At 35.5% G+C, this 22,579-nt stretch overlaps 1 protein-coding gene across 1 annotated transcript; it reads left to right on the top strand.

Annotated features, from left to right (window-relative positions):
* The first annotated feature begins 1,723 nt into the window (after nt 1-1,723).
* On the top strand, nt 1,724-20,732 carry LOC130886183 (aldo-keto reductase family 1 member C1-like). The gene is made up of 9 exons (XM_057788094.1): nt 1,724-1,807; nt 4,215-4,382; nt 5,244-5,360; nt 5,539-5,616; nt 13,723-13,845; nt 14,816-14,925; nt 17,045-17,210; nt 19,102-19,184; nt 20,690-20,732. The coding sequence occupies exons 1-9, from the start codon at nt 1,724-1,726 to the stop codon at nt 20,730-20,732; spliced, it is 972 nt and encodes a 323-aa protein (XP_057644077.1).
* The last annotated feature ends 1,847 nt before the right edge of the window (nt 20,733-22,579 follow it).

Raw genomic sequence — 22,579 nt, 5'->3', positions numbered from 1 at the left:
AGAGAGAGAGAGAGAGAGAGAAATGCTAAGAGTTATCTAGTTTCTAACCACTGTAATTATTCAGTTTTATGATATCTATAGTAATATGGAGACCATGAACTTAAAACTAATAGTCTCAGTGTCAGTGGTTCTAGTTTATGGAAGAATCCATGCTGGTAGCCATGACAGAGGAGTTGTAGTCAGCAATGAAGCTTATGCACTTCATTTCAACAAACCAGAGCTAAACCCTGATCATCTCCAGACTACCCCTTGCTTCTGCTGTGTTTCCTTTTGTTTGTTACTGCTGTGTTCCTACCATATTGTGTGTGGTGTGATTACTACGTGAACGACTCCAACTTTACCTAGTATAATGTTATTAGTTCTTAGAAAAATCCCACACCTCACTGCCAAATTTACTTGCAGATCATAGTTAAGATCTTCACTTATAAGAGAAGTGATGATCTATGAATTGTACTTTCTGGATTAGCCTAAAAGATACAGTTGGTTAGGACAGTTAGTAAAGATGATTTTGGAAAATGGTTTTGGTTACTGTGCCAATTACTCTAGTAAAAGACACAAAAAATGCAAAAACAGGCTAAAAGCTACCTTCCCCTTTGTTAGATGTGAAATTTACAAAAGATGAAAGATAAAACAAGGAAGTTCCATGCATTATAGACCCATGAATTCTACCTGTGAAATAACAGGCAGGTGATTGCAGAAAACAATTATGTCCTACACCTGTATTTAGGCCTGAGTTCTTTTGTCATGTAGTTTAGAGAATTAATCATAGATCCCAGCATGAACCTTGAAAAGACAAAATTGTGAAAAGAAATCGAATGACCCTATTGTGTGTAAAGAAAAATAGATGGTTAGTTAGACCAATTAAATGAAGTTTTGTAGGTATCTGCAACACTGAAGCCGCAAACAGCTGCCTGCCAGTACAAAAGAAACTGGTTGAATATACTTGGCTTGCTTAAAACTTTGTTAGTTAATTATAAAAGAATCATTGCCTTGGGATGATGATGTAATGATGGGAAAATTAATATGAAGAAAATTGTTTAACTACTTGTGGGCTTCTAAGAAAATACATGTAATTTATGATCTTAATATGATTTATTCTTACATAAAGATTTTGGTTTTGGAAAATAAGTAACTTGTGGTTGTGAGGTAATGTTTTCTTGTGTAGAAAATTTTGTATTAGGAGGCATACATAGGTAAACAAATATAACAGATAAAATAAGAACAAACAATGTAGAAGGAAAAATATCAGGAAACAAAGAGAAAGAAATCATTAGGGAAAAATAGAAGGATAACATTAGAAAGCATAGGCGAACAACTGTGTACAAAAAGTCAAACAAAAGCAACAGGGTAAAAGAACAGAGCAGAGAGAAAACAGAAATAACAACCAGCAAAAGGAAATATAAAATGAAGAATGAAGCTTTTTTCCCATGTGTAACTGCACTATGTCCAATAGTTTACCTATTCATATGTCCTCTCCAGCTTTTCTGACCTAGGAGAGCCTGCTGAGGACTGGTTCCCCCAGTGGTGAAACCACAATCATATAAATAGATAAACTGATTCTGAATGCTAACAATGAGTTGTATTGTGTCAACCTCATTTCTCCCACAGGCCATTGGTTAAACATTGGACAAACGCTAGGAATTAGGCTCTGCCCTTCCTATAAACAGTGTATGACTAAAAAAAAAATTATAGACCATCTGCACTACCAGAAAAGTGAAGAATAATGAGTTTCAAACAGTGGTGTGTGGGACTAAATGATGGCCACATCATGCCTCTACTGGGCTATGGAACTGCTCAAAATCCACAGGTAACAAAAGATATAGGGTTAGGGATGGAGGATCTCAAAAGAAAATTGACATATGACATGTTGGAGCTGAACTCTAATTTTTCATCCCTGGTTTTCAGTTTCTGCTAGATGGGGATATTTCATGTTAAGACTGAAAATAGCTAGAATGTAGCTTAATAGAGTCTGATTATGCTATTGATGATTGACTGTTCTGTGTTTTCCCTATTTTAATTTATTTGCCAGCTAGTTCTAAATATGAAAGTTATTAGTCTACAAACTGCCTCAAAGCCTTCTTGACTTGATAATAATAAAATCGGGAGTCATTTTTCTGTTTATTTCTACAACCCAGGAGATCTTTCTTCCTTACTTGCAGTAAAGGAAAACACTAGAAAATAGATGTGTCAAAAGTTACTGGAAATGTGAGGCATAGAATAATTGGTACTGGAGTACTTCAGATCTTCAGGGAAGCCTTCAACAACTCTCAGGAAGTGGTGAAATTGACATAAGTAGAATTTTCCATGTAATACCGACAACTGTGTGATATTTACATGAATGTAAAATGTAAAAACTAGGGAAACATTAAACTTATGGAAGCTTCTATGAATTATTTGCTCTTGAGGTGATAAAAATGATACTATGACTTAAATTATACAAAGTAGAGAATTTAGTAGCCCAGAAGCAAATCAATAGTCTAAAATATTCCTTCGACTGCTCAACTGTGAAATGTTGAACAAATTAACTGAATTTTGTATCCATAGTCATATCCCTTGAATAATTATGAATATTATGGTAGAACTTAGTTATTTGAAGAAGTCATAGTGCAATTGGCAGAACAGTATGAAGTGTTCTCCTAAGTTGTACCTCAATGAATCCTTCATCAAGCTCAGAAAGTCAGGTTGCTCTCAGGAGAGGACTGTGTAAATCACCAGCTCTGCATTGTAATTTTAATGAGAAAAGAAAATTTCTGAAATCATTAAACTGGGTGGGCAGTTTTTGCTTTGTCCCTAAGAAGTAAGCTTGCAAGATATTACCCAAATATAAATAAAAAGCAAAAATTTAAAATTCTACCTTAAAAAGGTCTCTGTAAAAAAATGCATTTGTGCTTTAAGTGATTATAGAAGCAGTAACAATCATGACATGGTGAGGGTAATTTCACATTTTAAAACATGAGTTCATAGATTATAAACTTCCCACCTAAAATTTGTTTGATGACACAGAGTAAAATTTTGAGTTCCATAATTTAAAATATCACAGCCGTATAAGTTCAAATACTCTTATCAAACTCACTCTTAGTAACATTGTTTTTGCTTTCTATATTAGAACTATTGAGAATATTAACTGTCTTGACTGACTCCTACTAGTAGTGAATATGTGTGTCCAATTTCCTTTGGACAAGTAGAACATTTTGTATGCTACAATAGGTGTGAAAGTAATCAGTGCTTGGAGAAATTTTAGGGCATGATTTAAAATACTTTTGTAGATACATTTCTTATGCATTGTCATATTTCAAGACTAGTGGAATGAAAATTTTATGTCTTTCTTCCCTGATTTCTCATAGAAACTCCTTGGAAATATATATATATATATATATATATATATATATATATATATATATATATAGAGAGAGAGAGAGAGAGAGATGGGGTGTAAATCAGATGTGATCATAACCACATGCAGTTTCCTGACAGGTCTAGGAAATCAATGATCTTATTGTTTTAGGTAGTCAATTATGAACCAACATTGCTCATGTATGAAGAGATTCTTAAGACAACAAATTCTTATTTAAAAAAAGAGACCAACACAAACATTTGTATGTGTTTATTGTTCCACATGCAGAAGCAATGTAATGTTACATCAGTAATGTAACAGGACCTCAGGCCTTAGCACAACTGACCCATGATGGAAGTGTAATTCAACACATAGACAGCACCACTTGCCAAAGTTAAAACAAAGACTTAATCCATAAAATAAACATTAGGAAAGTACATATACTAACCTTGCTTTTTGGCTTCTGTAGTTCTGCTCTGGATAACTGTTCTTGCTAACTGAAGTCAACTCAGGATATGATTTTTGTATTTGAAAGTTCACCCTGAAGAAAGCTCAGCACTAGACTAGGATCTTGAATGCCCCGTATAGTCACTGGCAAGCTAATAAAGGACTTCTTTTGGCTTAAAACCATGCCTGAGCAGTCTTGTCTGGTGAATACCCTACAACTGTTTAAAATCCACTAATGGGACAGTAATTGCTTCTGCTTATATATTCACTGTTGCTCACTGGATGGTCTGTAAAGCCTTATGCGAAGTGAAGCATGAAATAGTATTCCAGGAACTAATACTTTGTCATTTAATTAATAGGATGGAAGATGATGTTTAACTTCATATCTCTCAGGATATTTAGATCCAAATCATAATGTTGTTTCCCAATCTAGGTTTCTAAGAGTAAGATATTAAAGTCGACTAAAATAGCAATAGATGTTGGGTTTCGCCATATTGATGCTGCTTATGTGTACGAAAATGAAGAGGAGATAGGACAGGCTATTCGAAGTAAGATTGCAGATGGTGTTGTGAAGAGAGAAGACATATTCCTCACTACAAAGGTATTGTGTGTACAGTAAGTTAGTTTATGATTTATTGAAATGCGATGAAAAGAATCTAAAATAATAGCTTACCATCAGGTGAAATGTTTGTTGGTATGACATTTATTCACATATATATATATATATATATATATATATATATATATATATATATATATATTCCATGTAAGACTTAGTTTTAATCAGAGAGAACCATAGGCTTCTTTTTTTTTTTTTTTTTTTTTTTTTTTTTTTTTTTTTTTTTTTTTTTTTTACAAATGTATATCTTTCAAATTCTTTTCTTTCCTGACCCTGGGCTCAACACAGCATGATTCAGTCTGATCAGTGAACTCAGAAATAACCTTGATCCATTTTGGGTTTTCCTTATAACTTGGGTGGCATAGAAAATTCTGGATATTTATAACATTATTTTTTTATTTCCTACTGAAAATAACAAAATATAAGAGTTTATGGAATGGTAAACACAATCTATCCAATTCCTGAAGTTTGTGCTCAGTGGTTACCAAATGTCTATAGCACATTTCCCATGATTTATATTAATAAAAATTGCTAACATATTTCCAGGGATCTGAGAGGGTGGAATACTTATAGAAATTTAGGTTTTTAAGATCCATACATTATTCAGAGATGCAAGCAGTTATAACCTGGTATATTTTACCCCTTTAGTAGTGCCTTTCGCATATTAATTGAATTAACTAACTGTAACCAATAATATTCTATAGTTTATATACAGACAGATCAGATCAGATAGCCCAAGTGAAAGAAATTGTATTCCCTGTAGTCATAATTTCCTAATCATTACAAAATTTTTCAATTCTGATTATTTTATCCTAAGACAACATCCATTCTTTTACCCTACAGCTATGGTCTACGTTCCATCGACCAGAACTGGTCCAAGTTTGCTTAGAAAAGTCACTGAAAAAGTTTCAGCTAGATTACATTGATCTCTATCTTATTCATTACCCAATTTCAATTAAGGTATGTCATTTACTTTATTTAGCCTAATTAAATTTGTCTATATAAATGATAGATGGTGTTGTGTTCCACTTATTTTATGGTTGTTAACTTTTCTATTTCCATTTGACTTATAAGACCATTGCAATGGGTAGGATGCATATATTTGCTGGGATTTCTATAACCAGTGCTTTCATTACAGCCGTCAGAAGAGATATATACAAAAGATGAAAATGGACAAATATTATTTGAGACAGTAGATCTCTGTGCTACATGGGAGGTGAGTACATGAAGGTGAGACATCAGAGAAACCTAAAAGAGAGTCAGGCCATGCTTTCAGTTATGAGAATGGAGTATGTACCCTTAAGTCTAGAAAGCATTGTGTGTTTACTTTTGTTTTCCTGAAGTATTGAAAAGAATATGTGACTAAATAGAGAGAAATAGAAGTGAAGACTGGAGTACAATTGTGAGATGACTCTCTGAAATATCACATATGGGTATGTTTTAATAAAGTCTGTCCCCATGCTCTACCCTCCAACTCCTCCTCACCGCCATTTTCCTCCCAACTCATATACTCCTCTTTAGACCCAATGAGTTCACTTAGTACTGCTTGTATGTGCAGGGGTAATGTACTGCCAGATAGGTACTCCATCAGAAACTGAAAATTATGAAAACTAACTCTTCCTTCCTCTAGCACCCACCAGTTGAGAAGAGTTCCTCAGCTAGGGGCAAGAGTCTTTGAGCCCCATCTGATCCATGCTGGGATTTTGGTTGTCTTTAAACTTGTGCGGACTGTTCATTCAGGTGTAGTGGCTGTGTGTTCATGTGTACAAAACTCTAACACATGTGAAAAATGACTCATGGCAATCCTCTACTACCAGGGGATGTTTTGATCTGTCTACCCCCTTACTGTGATGATCCCTAAGCCTTAGAGAATAAACTTTGGTAAGGAATCATGATTTAGGGCTGAGCAATTCACAGTATCTCATTGTACTACACTTTGATCAGTTCTAAGCATGCATAAATTGCCATGTACTGCAAAAAGAAGCTTTCTGGTAAGGTTCGGGAGTCTGTAAAATAAAGATGAATATTTAGGGGGTAGTTTGCGGTATCCATTTATCAGAATATGACCCAGCTATGAGCAGATTCTTGGCTCAGATTCTTGGCTCAGTTACTAGTACCAAACATGAATTGTATCCTGTGGGGTCACCTGTACATCTAATAATAAAGTAGATGATAACTCCATAAGCAGTTGTGGTATTCGTGGACCAATGGATACTTCTTACCAGGCTGCTCATTATTGTAGCTCATAGAGTTTATAGCTAAGTAAGACAGTTGACTATTTTCATCCCTTATTAGTGTACACAGCAACTTCAAGCATTATAAAATCTACTCAGTAGTGATAAAGCTTCCAGATCTCTAGCAGATGTCTTTCTTCATATCCTGTGAGTCAAGAATCTGTTATCTGCATCAAAAATATCTTACCATCAATTTATGGAGAGTACCGAAGAGCAAAGACAATAACTTGTATTGTTTTAAGGGTCTATGATCCTCCAAGGACCAACAATTTGATTTGAAGTGATAACAAACACAATATTTAGCTTTTAAAAAAGATTTATTTATTTATTACGTATACAATATTCCTTGCATGTATGCTTGCATGCTAGAAGAGGGAACCAGATCTCATTATAGATGGCTGTGAGCCACCATATAGTTGCTGGGAATTGAACTCAGGACCTCTGGAAGAGCAGTCAGTGCTCTTAACCTCTGAGCCATTTCTCCAGCCCCAATACCTGACTTTTTATTTGATAGTCTATGATATCTAGAAAAGATATTTTCCCTTAAGCTTTTCTCATCTCCTTATATATGTATACAGAAGCTTTTACAGTAGTGCATTTCCATTTGGCTTTTTCATAAGACTTCAGAGTTAGTTATTTCTCCCTTACTCTTTCCTCTTCTCTGCTTTCCTGTCCCTACACCACTTTAACACTTCTTCCTCCACGACTCCCCATTCTGCTTTCTTGCCACCTGAATTCTACTACTCTCTCTTGAAACCTACCCCACTATGGCTATTTTCTCCTTTCCTGACTTCTACAGGCACTCTAATTTAAATACATACCTAAGAATTCAAAACTAAGATTAACATATAAAAGAGAATATGTGATATTTATCTTTCTTGTTTTGGGTTGCCTCACTAAGAATGATTATTTCCAGCTCAACCCATTTACCAATGCAATAGAATTTTAATGCTAACTGCTAACTTTAAATTTTCATTTGTATTTACAGCTTAATAAAATTGCGTTATATATCTAGACCACATTTACATGTCCTTTCATTCCCTGATGGAGGCTAGGTGTTTCTACATTCTAGATATTGTGAATAGAGCAGTAGTGAATATAGATAAGCAAATGTCTTGATAGGAAAATATATTGCTAGTGGTGTAGCAGTATCAAATAGTAGCTAAATTTGAGCTTTATGAGGAATTTCTGGGAGTACCTACTAGTCAGAGGTTGCAGTCTATCACAGCCTAGCAGCTCTTTCTGAGCTCAGCAACATAAATGACTCCCCCCCGAAGAATGAGCGCTGCTGTCTTCTTAAACTTATGTAGATAATGTTTCTAGGTCCAAATGCCTGGCTTATCTTTAGTATGACCCCTGTTGCAGTTCCATGCAGTAGCTTTCCCCCTGCTGCTCTTATGGTAACTAGATATTGTGTTGGGAGCATTAAAATAACACAATAGGACCATGCTTCCACACATGATAACTAAGAATAGTACTAGGAGCTGAATGATAGGACAGTAGTGCTTCATGCAAATTAGGTGACTCCCTACCTACTGTCCTTGATCTTATATATTCCCTATGCTTTGAAATAAAGTCGAGCTAATTCACTGATGTTATCTATCAGAGGGTTATCTTTGTCATACTCCCAAGCTGGACAAGATCCGGTTGCTACTTCTGCCCCCTTTTCCCTGTGGCCTGGTGGTTAATGGACTGTGGGGCAGGAAGACTCACACAAAGAACTTCCAAATCAATTTCATTCACCTCTGCACCAATTTTGACTTGTACTAACAGCAAATAAGTGTTCCATTTTCCCATATCTAGTCTAGTATGTTTTCCTTACATGGTTTTCACATTTTGGCTGAATTAAGATTAAGTCTCAAAATTGGTTTAATTTGCATTTTTCTGATAGATGTGGATGTTGAACATTCTAAAACATGTTTGTTAATCATTTGTATGTCTTTGTTTGTTAACTCTCTGTGTGAGCCTACTCCAACAAAATCATCCAGGGTACCTGGATTGAGGGACGTTAAGGTTAAGGAAATGTCAGATGAAAGAAACTGAGACAGAAAGCACAGATAGATTTGGGAGGTCTGTTTGGTCTAGTCAAAACTGCCAAACATCCAACAAGAGCTTATTTCAGCTTATTCTGAAATTTATACAGATGAAAGACAAAAGGCAGAACAAAGAGCAGTACAGTCAACTAACTATCTCTCTGCATTACTGTAGCATGGCTCATAAAAACCCAGAGACAAAAATTGGGGTTCAACCTGATGGTCAGAAAAGCAAAAACAGCCAACTACTGGGTTTTATATCTAATTCAGTCCAACATCATGATCCTGACTCCAGGAAACTTAGAATGAGACTGTGTCTGAGAACTGTCTCTACCCTTCTTATATTCCTTTCTACTGCTGGGATTAAAGGCATGTACCATAACCTGGTCTGTAAGGCTGTTCAGTGCAGCTGCTTTACTCTCTGAACTTCAGGCAAGCTTTATTTATTCAAATACAAATGAAATATCACTACATCTCCCCTTTTGTCTAAAATAAAAGAGGGGAAGGCTGTAACTAATATAAGAAAAATTATATATGAAGTACCAGGCTATATAAAATATATACAGGCAATAAGTACATCAACAATGTGTAGGCCATTTGTATTGGCAAATTTAGAGAAAGTACTCTATATCTGTCTTATCTTCCTAAGTCCAAAGTCTTACATACAATTTACTTTCAATCACAACTTGCTTTCTCTGTCTAGTAAGATATTACTATCCAATCTTCAACACCCTCAGAGACCCGAGAAGGAAATAACATTAACTGAGTAAGCAAGAAGTATTAGCAAGTGACTTCTAAAAATTATGAGAAATGACAGAAATATCTGGGTGCCTGGAGAGTTACCCAAAATTCCTCTGCAACATTGGGGCATCTATCTTTGGCCTATAGGCCTACAGTATCTGATAAACTTTTCTGTGAAGCAGGATATTATATTCCAAAGGGGTGTTACTCTTGTCTTGAAAATGTTTGACTGTCACTTTATTTTGTATCCTGCTTGTCCAATTAGGACAACATACTCTCAACAGTCAAGGCAAAGATATTTTCTTGCACACCAACTTACTTTTACCACAAAGAACGTAAACTTTATATAGAGTTTCTTCAGTGCCCATTATCTTATCTAAAGTAGATTGGTGCTACTAGGAGCAGACATGTCTCTTCATTATAGAAAAGAGCCTATGTTTTTAAAACATCATTAATGCCATACTATGTAGATCTCTGAAGTGTTTGAAGATGACCTGTCTATCTAAACTATATCTTTTTCTTAAAAACATGCCGAATGTGACTATAACTTCAATTATAATATATAATTAGTTACTAACCCTGTATTTCCTTATTATTCTAATGACTCAGTAATAATAATTTTCAAGGGCTAGGAATTTTAATTACATTGCTAAATAAATTCTATAGGTATGATGCCTTGAACAATGATAGAAATATATAGTATAGTCTAACAAATTATTCTCAAACTTCTATTAATATACAAAATTGTACCAATATACAAAATATACAAAAGAGAAATCCAATGTAAAGCATTTAAAACTAGCAGTTGCTTTTAAAAAGTAGATTAAATAATCTACTCTTTTACCCTATTATATCTATATCCCACTTTTCTTTTCAAAGCAAGAACCTTGAATTCAATTTTCTTTGTTTAGTTTTTTCCTATTACCAATAATAACTTGTAACTAGCCCCCCTAAACAATGACAAATATCCATAATCCATTGAATGGCAAAAAGTCACTCACCCCACCTTTTGAGAATTTGGGTGCAGTTTTCTAGGCTACTTTCTGCTGGTTGGGGGTGCTAATAATCTTATGGGAACCCAAAGAAAATTTAGGATTATGGTTAGGTTCTGACTGGAGTATTCTGTGAGGTTGGATCATCTCAGCCAGCAGGCTTGAATCTGTTCTGGATGCAGAACTCAGGAAACTGCAAGAGAAATGGTCTTAAACATTGGCTCAAACGGACCGCCAATTCCTGTTGGAAGTTTTTCAGGGAGTCTTCTTCAATCAAACTTTATTTTTCTTAACCAAGAATGAATCCACATCCTCTCATTTCCCGTGGAAACAGAAGCAAAACCTCATCTCCAAAATAACATATCTTTTTACTTAAGTTTTGAAGTCAAAAATTTTCAAACTGTATAAATTGGGTTAATCCAGCAGTATTTATAATAAAGTGTTTTATAGGAGCTGTTATTTCTTTCTCAGCAGTCAAAGAATTCAAAGACAACACAATCACCTACAGTATCCAGAATCTCTTGTGTATTTTCCATCTTTACATTGTTTTTTTTAAACTCTATTTCTATTATTTTTATTTTTTTAATTTTTGGTTTATTTGAGACAGGGTTTCTCTGTATATCATTGACTGTTCTGGAACTCACTCTATAGACCAGGCTGGCCTTGAACTCATAGAGGTCCACCTGTCTCTATCTCCCAAGTGCTGGGACTAAAGGTGTGCGTCACCACACCTGGCTACCCTATTTCTTTTCTTCAGGACTTTATCCTTTTTCTTTTCTCTCCCAAGCCTACACATATTTTAAACACACTGTAAACATTTAGAGGGTTTTTTTTTATCTGAATATGTCTTTACTGTATATCTCTATCTTTTTTCTGGGCACACGAGTCTTTAATTTGCTAAGAATGAAGACATAGGTAGGATTAAACTTGTGGCTTTGCCAGCTTGTTCTGTCCCATTACTTGGCTTCCCGGGGTCTAGCTTTATGGCAGAGTTACTGACAGGAGTCAGATTTATTGCCACAACTCTATAGAGTTTCAAGGTCCATGCCACCATCAAGAATTCTGATGTTGACTGTTAATGAGCACCATTGAAGTGCTTGATGGCAAAGTCTCTTAAAAGAGATGTGAAGTTTTTGCTGCTCATGTTGACTCAGAAAGCCTCTCTTCAAGGTGCCATGCCTCTGTTAGCTGCCAGCAAACAGAGCCTACTGGAAGAAAAGACCGCTACCAGGAACCTGCAATTGACTCCCCTTTTTCTGGGTCTAGAAGCACTTTTTTTTTTTTAAAAAAAGGGCAGATAGGAGCTGGGAGCACTAGTTTTTCTCCTGAATGTGGATGGCTAGGTTTGGGTCCAGATCTTGCCTGTGCCCGTGGCAAGAAAACCATCAAGCAAATGACTTTTATCATGAATTTGTACCGCAAATATTGGTCACCAAATGTAGCACGATTAATAAATACGCCAAGATAGAAGTTGGTGTTCGACCTGAAGGTCAGAAAAGCAAAACAGCCAGCCTCTGTGTGAGAGGTTTCTCCTCCTATTTTATATTCCCCTCTAGTGCTGAAATTAAAGGCGTACACCACGACCTGGCCTGTATGGCTGATTGGTGTAGCTGTTTTACTCTCTGAACTTCAGGCAAGCTTCATTTATTAAAATACAATTATAAAATTAAATGTCACTACACATTGTCCTTGAGAGAAAGGGCAAGCAGGTTTGTCTCTTTCATATCAATTCTGCTAGCAGCAAGCAGTTTTTTTTTTTTCTATCTTTATGTGCCTTCAACTGGAATTCTCTAGCCTGTGACTACATAAATAATGTGTTTTCTTCTCAGGGGCAAAATGCTTTTTCCCATGGGCTTAATTAGAACTTTCTCACAGCCCTCAAGGATGCAGGCAAAACAGGAGATCTTGAACTCAAATGACTTTTAAGTCTGAGTTGACTCCAGATAGAAACTGAGTCACACATGAGCTCCCTCAACTCCCTTTTCAGTTACATAACACATTTTTCTTTTATCTTTTCATATTTATTTATTTACATTCTGACCTAGTTTCCCATCATTATTCTCTACCCAATTTCTCCCCCCAACTCCTCTCTGACCTTCCTCAATCCACTATGACAGGCCTCCCACAGACATCAACAAAGCATGGCATATCAAGTTGCAGTAAGACTAAGCACCTACCATTATATTAAGGCTGAGCAAAGAAACCCAGTATAAAGAATAAAGTTCCAAACATCAACAAAAATCGGAGACAGTCCCTAATCCCATTGTTAAGAGTCCCACAAGAAGATCAAGTTACATAACAACATATATGCAGAAGACCTAGGTCAGTCACAAAAAGGCTCCCTGGTTTTCTATTCCATCTCTGTGATCTCCTATGATGCCAGGTTATTGATTCTGTACGTTTTATTGTGATGTTCTTGACCATTCTGGTTCCTACAACTCTTCCTCCCTTTCTTCAGCAGGATTCCATGAGCTAGGTCTAATATTTGGATGTGGGTTTTGCAAATATTTCCATATATTCAGTTAATACGAATGTTTCAGCAAGGACTAGAGGGGTGGTTGCGGTTATGTTAGGCAAGCATGGTCAGGGTGGGGGTGGCTTACCCAGAGTTAAGATGCTGTCCGGGATTCTGGTAGAGTGGGAGGCTTCCATCAGAGATGTGGTCCAGGATTCAGTGACAAGATAAGGAGGGAACATAGGTTTATCCCATAACACATTTTTAAATTTGATTGTTTGTTTTCTTTGAGTTTAGTTTTATCAAGTACTTTGTAGTAATTCATATTTGTAGTTTTTGTTGGTTTGTTATTGTTGTTGTTATTTTGTTTGCATTTCTACAAATTTCTAGACAATTCTCTTAAAAGTTCTATTTTTCATTTATATTAACATGAGTATCTTTGTTAGGATTTCTATTGTGATAAAACACAGTAGCCAAAAGCAACTTGAAGATAGAAAGGTTTATTTCAGCTTACACTTCCACATCACAGTCAATCACTGAGTGAAATCAGGAAAACTCAAACAGGGTAGGAACCTAGTGGCAGGAACTGAAGCAGAGATCATGGAAGAGTGCTGCTTACTGGCTGGCTTGCCTTCTTGCATCATCCAGGAATACCTGTCAAAAAATGACACCACCCATCATTGGCTGCGTACTTCCACATCAATCACTAAGAAAGAAAATGTCCTACACATTCACCTACATGCAAATCCTTCTCTCAATTGAGGGCTCTTCTTCCCAAACTACTCTAATTTGTGTCAATGTAATATGAAACTTGCCAACACATTTTATGAATGTATACATGAACCTATACAATTTCTCTTTCTCTAGGCCATGGAGAAGTGTAAGGATGCAGGACTGGCCAAGTCCATTGGGGTGTCCAACTTTAACCGCAGGCAGCTGGAGATGATTCTTAATAAGCCAGGGCTGAAGTACAAGCCTGTGTGCAACCAGGTGACAGCTCTCAAGCCTCTTTTTCTGTTCATCATTGCCTTCTTTCTGTCATATAGTCGGTAACCTTTCCTTCGTACTTCACATTCATCTTAGATTTATAGAATACAAGTATCTCACAGCCATTTCTTGTCTTGGAATACATCACAAATTCTCAATTGTATCTCCTCCTGATGGTGTCTTGGTAAAGACAGCAAGGTGATATTAATGCCCAATGAGTACAAAAATCTGTGGATATGAATGTGACCTCAGAGCCATAGGCATAGTACCTGACTGGAGGAGTGTTATAAAAGGATCCAGGCTAGACAGACAAGTTACCTGTTGACAGTAGTTTTAATGGTAGATAATGTTCACTCACAGAACACTAGCTGATCTTGATCCTGAGCACATATTAGTCATCATCTCTTTTGTGTCTTCTGCAATCAAATCAACATTTTAAACACTTTTTGACTTCTGTTTTAATTATTTCTCAATAGCTTTAAATCATTTTATTTTTTATATGCATACATTCCTTTTTAAGTTTTATTTAATTTTCATATTGTTAATATTAATACTGACACTTTTGAGGTTGCAAAGATGGAACATGAGTGATTGTTGTTCTTCTCTTTTATTGATTTTATTGAGCTATACACTTTTTTCTGCTCTCCTCTCTTTCTCTCCCCTCTCCGTCAACCCTCTCTCATGGTCCCCATGCTCCTAATTTACTCAGGAGATCTTGTCTTTTTCTACTTCCCATGTAGATTAGATCCATGTATGTCTCTCTGAGGGTCCTCATTGTTGTAAGTGCTTGTTGTTCTTCTAAAACATTGATGTATCTAACATCTCCTCTGAAAGGATACCAATACACACATGTACACACAAACACACATGTATACAATACATGTACATATACAAACATACTGACACACTAAAAGCTATTTTATGAAGTGGAATTTCTTATACTACAATGTATTTCTATATTGTCCATCTATAGGTAGAATGCCATCCTTATCTGAACCAGAGCAAGCTGTTGGATTTCTGCAAATCAAAAGATATTGTTCTGGTTGCTTATGCGGCCCTAGGTTCTCAACGTCCAAAACCCTGGTAATAAACCCAACTAATACTTGTAATTATAATTATACTTCAATATTTTTCTTTTTCTTCCTTCAAATTCTTCTATATATCCCCTACCCTGCTTTTGTTCAGTTTTTTCACTAATCATTATTGTGTGCATTTATATACATATATGTAACTGTAACCTGCTTAGTCTATAATGTTGACTGTATGTTTTCAGAACTGAGTGTTTGACCCTGGAAAACTAATTACTGTGCTCTTTCCTGGGTAAGGTAACCTCTCCAATTCCCAGTCTTCCTCATTTTTTAAAAATTGTTTTTTTTTTTGAGCTATATATTTTCTCCACTCCCTTCTCTTTTTCTCCCCTCCCCTTATACCCTCTCCCATAATCCCCATGCTCCCAATTTACTCAGGAGATATTATCTTTTTCTACTTGCCATGAAGATTAGATACAAGTATGTCTCTCTTAGGGTCCTCTTTGTTGTCTAGGATCTCTGGGATTGTGAATTGTAGGCTGGTTTTCTTTGTTTTATGTCCTAAAGCTACTTATGAGTGAGTACATATTATATTTGTCTTTCTGGGTCTGGGTTACCTCATGCAATATGATGTTTTCTAGACCCATCCATTTGCCGGCAAATTACAAGATGTCATTATTTTTTCCTGCTTGTACTACTTCATTGTATAAATGTACCACATTTTCCTTATACTTTCTTTGGTGAAGAGTCATTTAGGTTGTTTCCAGGTTCTGGCTATGACAATCAATGCTGCTATGAACATAGTTGAGCACATGTCCTTTTGGTATGATTGAGCATTCTTTGGGTATATACCCCAAAATGGTATTGCTGGATCTTGAGGTAGGTTTCTGAGAACTCACCATACTGATTTCCAAAGTGTCTGTACCAGTTTGCACTCCCACTAGCAACAAAGGAGTGTTCCCTTTACCCTACACCCTTTCCAGCAGTTCTTTATGTAGGGTTGAGGCCTCATGGACTTTTCTTCAACTACTTTGACATATTCATTGGTGTTATCCTTATTTTGTTTATGTCGGGGCAGTCATGTTCATGAGACTTCATGGATGTAACTTCTGACATTATTAGGAGACATAATTTTACAACAAATTTCCTGATCTGGCTCTTAAAATATTCTGCCTCCTTTTCTGCAATGCTCCCTATGCTTTAGATTAGTAAGTGTTTTGCAGATGTATCCACAGAGACTGCACTCCACAATTTTTGATTATGGCTGTGGTTTTTTTGTAGTGGTCTCCAACTGAAGACTACACTATTCTGTGGGTATTAGGACAAATGTTTAGAGTGTTGTTAAGGACTATGCAGTTTTAGTTAAGTAGTAGTTATAAGTTATTCCCCAACTTCCATTATGGTGTAGGAGGTCCTTCTGCCTATGTGTTGTTTTTATTGGTTAATAAATAAACTGCCTTAGAATGTTAATAGGGCAGAACTTACATAGGTGGGGAAAACTGGACTGAATGATGGGAGGAAGGTGGAGAGAGAGAGAGAGAGACATCATGGAGCTGCCATCGGATATAGACGTGCTGAAACTTTGCTGGTAGGCCACGACCTCGTGGTGATAAACAGATTAATAGAAATGGGTTATATTAATATGTAAGAGTTAGGCAATAAGAACTTAGAATTAATGGGCCAAGCAGTGTTTTAATTAATACAGTTTCTGTGTGATTATTTTGGTTCTGGGCAGCCAGGATGAACAAGCGACCCGTTCTCCAACACCATGACTTCATTATTACAAAATAACGGGCTAGGTCTCAAGTACCAGGCATGGTTTCACACTTGATGACTCTTAGGTCTAATTAGAGAGTTCTGTGTTACGACCAAGGAATGTGTCCCACTGCAGCACTCTTAGGGTTACTGTCTCACTCTGGCCATTGACGCAGTTTATAGGTGTCATATAAGCACAAAAGTTTTTATTTCTAAAATCTTCAACTTAAAGGACTTCACTCTGAACTGATTCAGTAAGACAGAGAATTTGCATCTTAGAAAGGCTCCTCAGAGTATTGATATTCTTGTCTAGGAAATAATTATAATGATTTCTTGTCTAAAGCAATACTTGAATGTGTTTGTAAATACCCTAAGAAACAAAACTTCTGACTTTCAGTATTTGTACGTTTTCCTTTTAGGGTAGACCAGAATGCCCCATTTCTTTTGAATGATCCAGTTCTGTGTACCATGGCCAAAAAACACAATCGAAGTCCAGCTCAGATTGCCCTTTGCTACCAGGTGCAGCGTGGGGTCATTGCCCTTGCTCATAGTTATGAAGAGAATGAGATGAAAGAGAACATACAGGTGATGTAGGGAACTATGGGTATTTGGAACTTTGGGTATTCTTCTTCACCCATTAATTTCTTTGGAAACCTCCAAGTAAATCTCTTGCCAAATCACTGTCTGTAGAATTTCCTGTGCATATGAGATTTCAAATGTTATGATTTTCAAGAAATACTAGCATAATGCAAAAGTGAATGCTTATATTCTGGGTCATTCCCAGGAATGCCAATAAATACTAAAATACTTTCAGAAGGCATAAATCTAGGTGCAAGGCAATAATTGCATTGATCTTTATACGTCACAGTAAATTTGAAACTTTCTATACTTTTAATAGAATAGTCCTTATTTTTTAAAATTAGTTTTATTAATTTTTTATGAAATATATTTTTGGCATACTTCTTCCTCCTCCAACCCCTCCCAAATAATAGAAAAAGCATCATTTGATAGAAAATAAAGAAATTTAGTTTTCATCACTAAGTCAGACTTGTACAAATGACATCTTTATCTTCTGAAATGGGGCATCCTTGTTGAAAAAATTTTATTCTATAAATTATTATGGTTATCCTTTATGGTCCCCCAAATTTTCATATTATTTAGTGCTCATGTGCTTATTCATTTTGAAAGAATGCCAGTAAATTTTTGTCAATTTAATTGACTGATAATCTTCAAATATTCTTTTTTCATTTTTCATTTTCTTTTTCTTTCTTTCTTGGTTTTTAGAGAAAAGGTTTCTTTGTGTATCTCTGGCTGTCCTGGAACTCACTCTGTAGGTCAGTCTGTTCTTGAACTCATAAAGATATACTAGCCTCTGGTTCCCTGAGTATTGTGATTGAAGGTTTGTCCCACCACTCCCTGGTTAATCTTTGTACATTAACATGACACATTTTTGTTCTTTTCTTTAAAGTCACTTTGAGGTTTAAAAATGTCACATATTTAGAGAATGAGGCATTTTTTTCAAGCCAGTTCTTTTGTCCTAAGATATCATTAATATTCAGACAACTCCTGGCTTAAGTTTTATTTGTAAGTATATTTTTCAAGTATAATTATCACCATGAAAATTGGTAGATTAATTTGTATACTTAAAACTATTTTTTCTTATTTTTTTGAAACTTTTAAGTACATGGCAATGTAGTCATTCAGTGATGCCATCTTTGTTTCTTCTCCAGTCACGTTTGATTTTCCTCATGTAATAAAGTTTCAATATATCTCATCCCAAAGCTAAGGTATCTTTGTAGAAGGGGAGGAAGAAAGATAATATTATCTGAAGGTTATTGATAACATGAAGGAAATAGAATTTTCCAGATAAAGCAAAGCATTTGTGCATTTGAACTCAAAGTGATTGTGATAGTATGCCCAAAATATTTGCAAGCTTTAGCTATGCAAAATTCTAGCAAGAAGGGATAAGGTGTACATGTAATAACACCTTTAGCTGAGAAGCTATTGCTATATTTGACAGCCATTGAGAGGAGTCACTTTTCTTTAATGATGTCACCACTGAAAGCTAATCAAAGACTATTGCTATGACAATACCAAAAGTAAGTGGGCAGCATAAAATGGACTCAACGGGAAAGATGAAAATAAAAAGCAATTTCACAGTTGGATGAGAAGAAATGAGAGAGTAGAGAAAATGATAAGGGAAAGATCTGTAGAATGGATATGCTATATTATGTAAATTATTTAAAATTATGTAATATTCTGAAAGTATTAATTTAAATAGTACATATAAAAAAGAAGTTTTTTTTCATTTAACTTAAAATCCCTGATAACTTGTGCAGTTTTTGATCTCTTTATTTTTTGCAAATTTATCAGATATTCTAAATATTGTATCAGAACCAATCTAATTAACTTGGGTTGGTAAGATTGGCAATTTTACAGAGTAAATTTGTGAAAACATTTTCTCCTTGTGTAATAGGTACTTGAATTCCAGTTGCCTCCAGAGGATATGGAAATCATAGATGGCCTGCACAGAAATTTCAGATATTTTCCTGTGACTGTGTAAGTAACAAAAATGCTATAAGGATATATAACAAACATGTTGCATCAATTTGCCTAAATTTATTTAAACCTCTCACTTTCTTTGGTGCAAATTTGTTCAGGAGTCCACAATGGAACTTTTGGTGAGTTTCAGAGATAAAATGGTTTTCATGAACAAGCTAAGAGAAGCTTTGCTGAGGAATTCAAAAGCAAAGAAAGAATATTTATGCAGAAGTACAGTCACTAAAGAGATTTTATAACATTTAAAAAGATTCTCTTCTTTCATTCTCTTCTTTAGAAGAAGATCCTAACTGTATTTTACAAGTGTGAGCAAAGAAGGAAACCATAAGCATTGTTTTAAAATTACCTATACATAAAAAATTTTATGTATAAACTTAAAACAAATTATTTACTCCCTTTCTTTTACTCTCTCTAGCCTCTCTCATGTCCCTGCTTTCTTACCACCCCATGCTCCCTCTTATATCCTGTCAATTTTATAGCCTCTTTATCTTTAGTGTTGCAACACATTTGTGTGCACACATATAAATATAGTCTTAAAAGTCTCTTTAGTGTTGCTTATGCATATATGATTCCAAGACTTACCCCTTTTTATTGAATAACCAAAGAACTCATCCTCAGAAGATAATAATTATTCTCTCTGTAGTCAATAGCTGCCTGTACTTCTTTGTCTAGTGATATTGTTTGTTGATAAGAAAATCTATTATCCTTTTGCTATATGAAATAATATTCATAAAAAATAAGTATGATAGTGCTTGAAACGGCATTGTATAATCCACAATTGTCTGAGTTCAAAAAATAGTAGACTTATTACTAATTATGTTAGTATAGAGCAAATGATTGATAAAGTATGGAATTACTACAAAAAGAGAGAGACAATCAAATGATTAGTAATTATTATAACTTTATAAATTGTGTTTGTATTTATATAAATAAATCCACAAACATACATGGGAAATTCCATGGATATGAAATACTTTTTAAAGACATTATATTTCTGATTTAAATACAATAAATTGTGTGAGATGCAGAATGATAAAAATAACTAGTGCATATTAAGCAGAATTGAAATTAGAAATCGCAAGTCAGGAATTCTTGATTTTTGTATTGGTAAATATTGGGACTTGTCTTTGTACTAAACAAGCACACTCAGCACCTATTTTCCTTAGGTGATTTAAACTGCGGAAGATTCTGGAGTTTTCTGTGCTGTGTTGATTGACAGATGTAGTTAAGAAGTATATATGTGAAAACTTTTTTCTTTGTTTTCTGTTCTAGACCAGGGAATGTAATCTAAATAATTTATTTATGGTTTTTAAAAATATTTTTATGAAACTACATTTATGAAAGTATGAAGGACAGATTCTGCAACCAGAAAACAAAACAATTAAAATTCATTCTAGTTCCAGAGCCAGCAAGAAATAATACAAATTTTTAATAACAGTCATTGCACATTTTGTTTGAACAAGATTCATTAAGACCACAGTGGTTATTTTTCTTTCATATTTTAGTGCTGCTGGCCATCCCAATTTTCCATTTTTGGATGAATATTAGCACGATAGCCTTTGTCATGACTTCTACATCAAGCTACTAAGTGTGGATAATCATGCTGCTGATGATGATTGAGGTGATGCTAATAAGACACATCATGTCTGGTTGATCTATACCACTTAGCAACTCACAGCCTATTGAAGCCACATTCACCAACCTGGAAGAAAGACACTAATGTTTTAATCACTTGTTGTAATAAATATAATGTTCTTTTCCCTAAAGAATTTTGTCTGGTACCATTTTTCTTACTTGCATGTTGTATAAAAATTGATTTGGATGAAGTCAGTGGGCAAGAGCAAGAGACAATATAGCCTATTAGAAAATTGATGGATGGGAGAGAGTAGGTTCTTCTAACTCAAGGAAAGTGACTTTAGATGGTGCTAAGAAGTCAGTGTTTCTAGCCCATAGGTTAACAAGAAAGCAGACTATACAGAATAAACTTTTTTTTTTAGAACAAAAAGGCATTCCTAAGAAGAGTGACCAACAAGACCTTCTATCAGTTCACTAAATCCTAAAAATGAGTAGTGGAATATTTCTGTTTGAAAATACTTGTAACACTTATGACAGCATAATGGAGTAGAATCTAATATGCCCACTATAAATTAAAGTTACAGAATGAGATTAATAAAATCTTAGCCTATGAAGTTCTAAATTCAAACTCAGACACATCAAGAATGCATTTGATATTTGCTAATTAACATTATTCAGGCTCTTTTAAGAAGCCGTGTCCAAAGCAATGAAAGAATCAGCAAGGGAAATAAACAAACTCTTGCAGCACCTATAGCAATTCACTGAAATTTGAGCCTTTATGAACTCAAACCAGTTCTGTCTGAGGTCAGAGAACTGTGATCCCAATCACAGTCCATCCTCTGTATCTCACAGAAACCTTTGTTTTCTCTCACTACATACTTAGACTTCTACCAAAAGCCAGAGACTGAAATCACGGCTTTGTTATGAAGTGAATCAAGTTGTACAGGCCAATGAGAGAACGATAGTGTTTGGTTCTTCCCTGGGTCTCTATCCAGGCAGTGTAGGGCATGGCCTCCCTCTTGTATGTGGGCCTCCTGTTAAAACAGACATTGGTTGGCTACTCCTACAAGTTCTGTGCCAACATTGATTACCCTAACACCTCTTACAGGAAGGAGAGATTGTAGGTTGAGGGTTTTATGATAAAGTCCATGTTTTAATTCATATTATGTACAGTATTGTTTCATGCTATAGAGATTAGGCTTCGTGAAGGTACAAACTCGATCTTTCTACATTCAGTGACTTTCCACTCTTGCCCCACTCCTCTGAGCGGGTCTGGGATTTTTCTGTTGCTGCCATTATATAGCAATCTCCACAGGCTCTTGGACTCCAAATGCCCTGTAGTTAGTCCCTCACCATCAGCCAGCTCTGCCTTCAGGCAGCTCTCACCAGAAGGGCTTCTTCTACATGATCCCTTGTGTGCTTTTTTCATATAGCCAGCTCACTATTACCCATGGTTTGTTGGCTTCCTCTGGGCTCTTCTCGATTTTCTGACAAGCTAGGTAGCTGCCTTGGTACCTGCCTGAGCTTCTACTGTTATTACAACTGCCACACACTCTCAGCTCATAGCTGCATACAAACAGTTGCAGTTGTAATCAGTCAGGTTGTGCACCACCTATGTTCTCTGCTCAGATGTGCTAAACAGTAATAGTTAGTCTCACACTTTACTGTCATCCTCAGCAGATTTGATGGGACTTTTGGAGGAAATTAGTTTCACAAAAAGGAGAGAATTCCCCTATGCTAAAAATGGGAAAGAGTATTACAATGGAGGGAGTTAGGTCACTGTATAATTCCATAATGAATGTTTTATAATTGGAGCAATT

This window comes from Chionomys nivalis, chromosome 13 (assembly GCF_950005125.1).
Source record: "Chionomys nivalis chromosome 13, mChiNiv1.1, whole genome shotgun sequence".
NCBI lineage: Eukaryota > Metazoa > Chordata > Mammalia > Rodentia > Cricetidae > Chionomys > Chionomys nivalis.
This window is presented reverse-complemented; position numbering and strand designations above follow the sequence as displayed.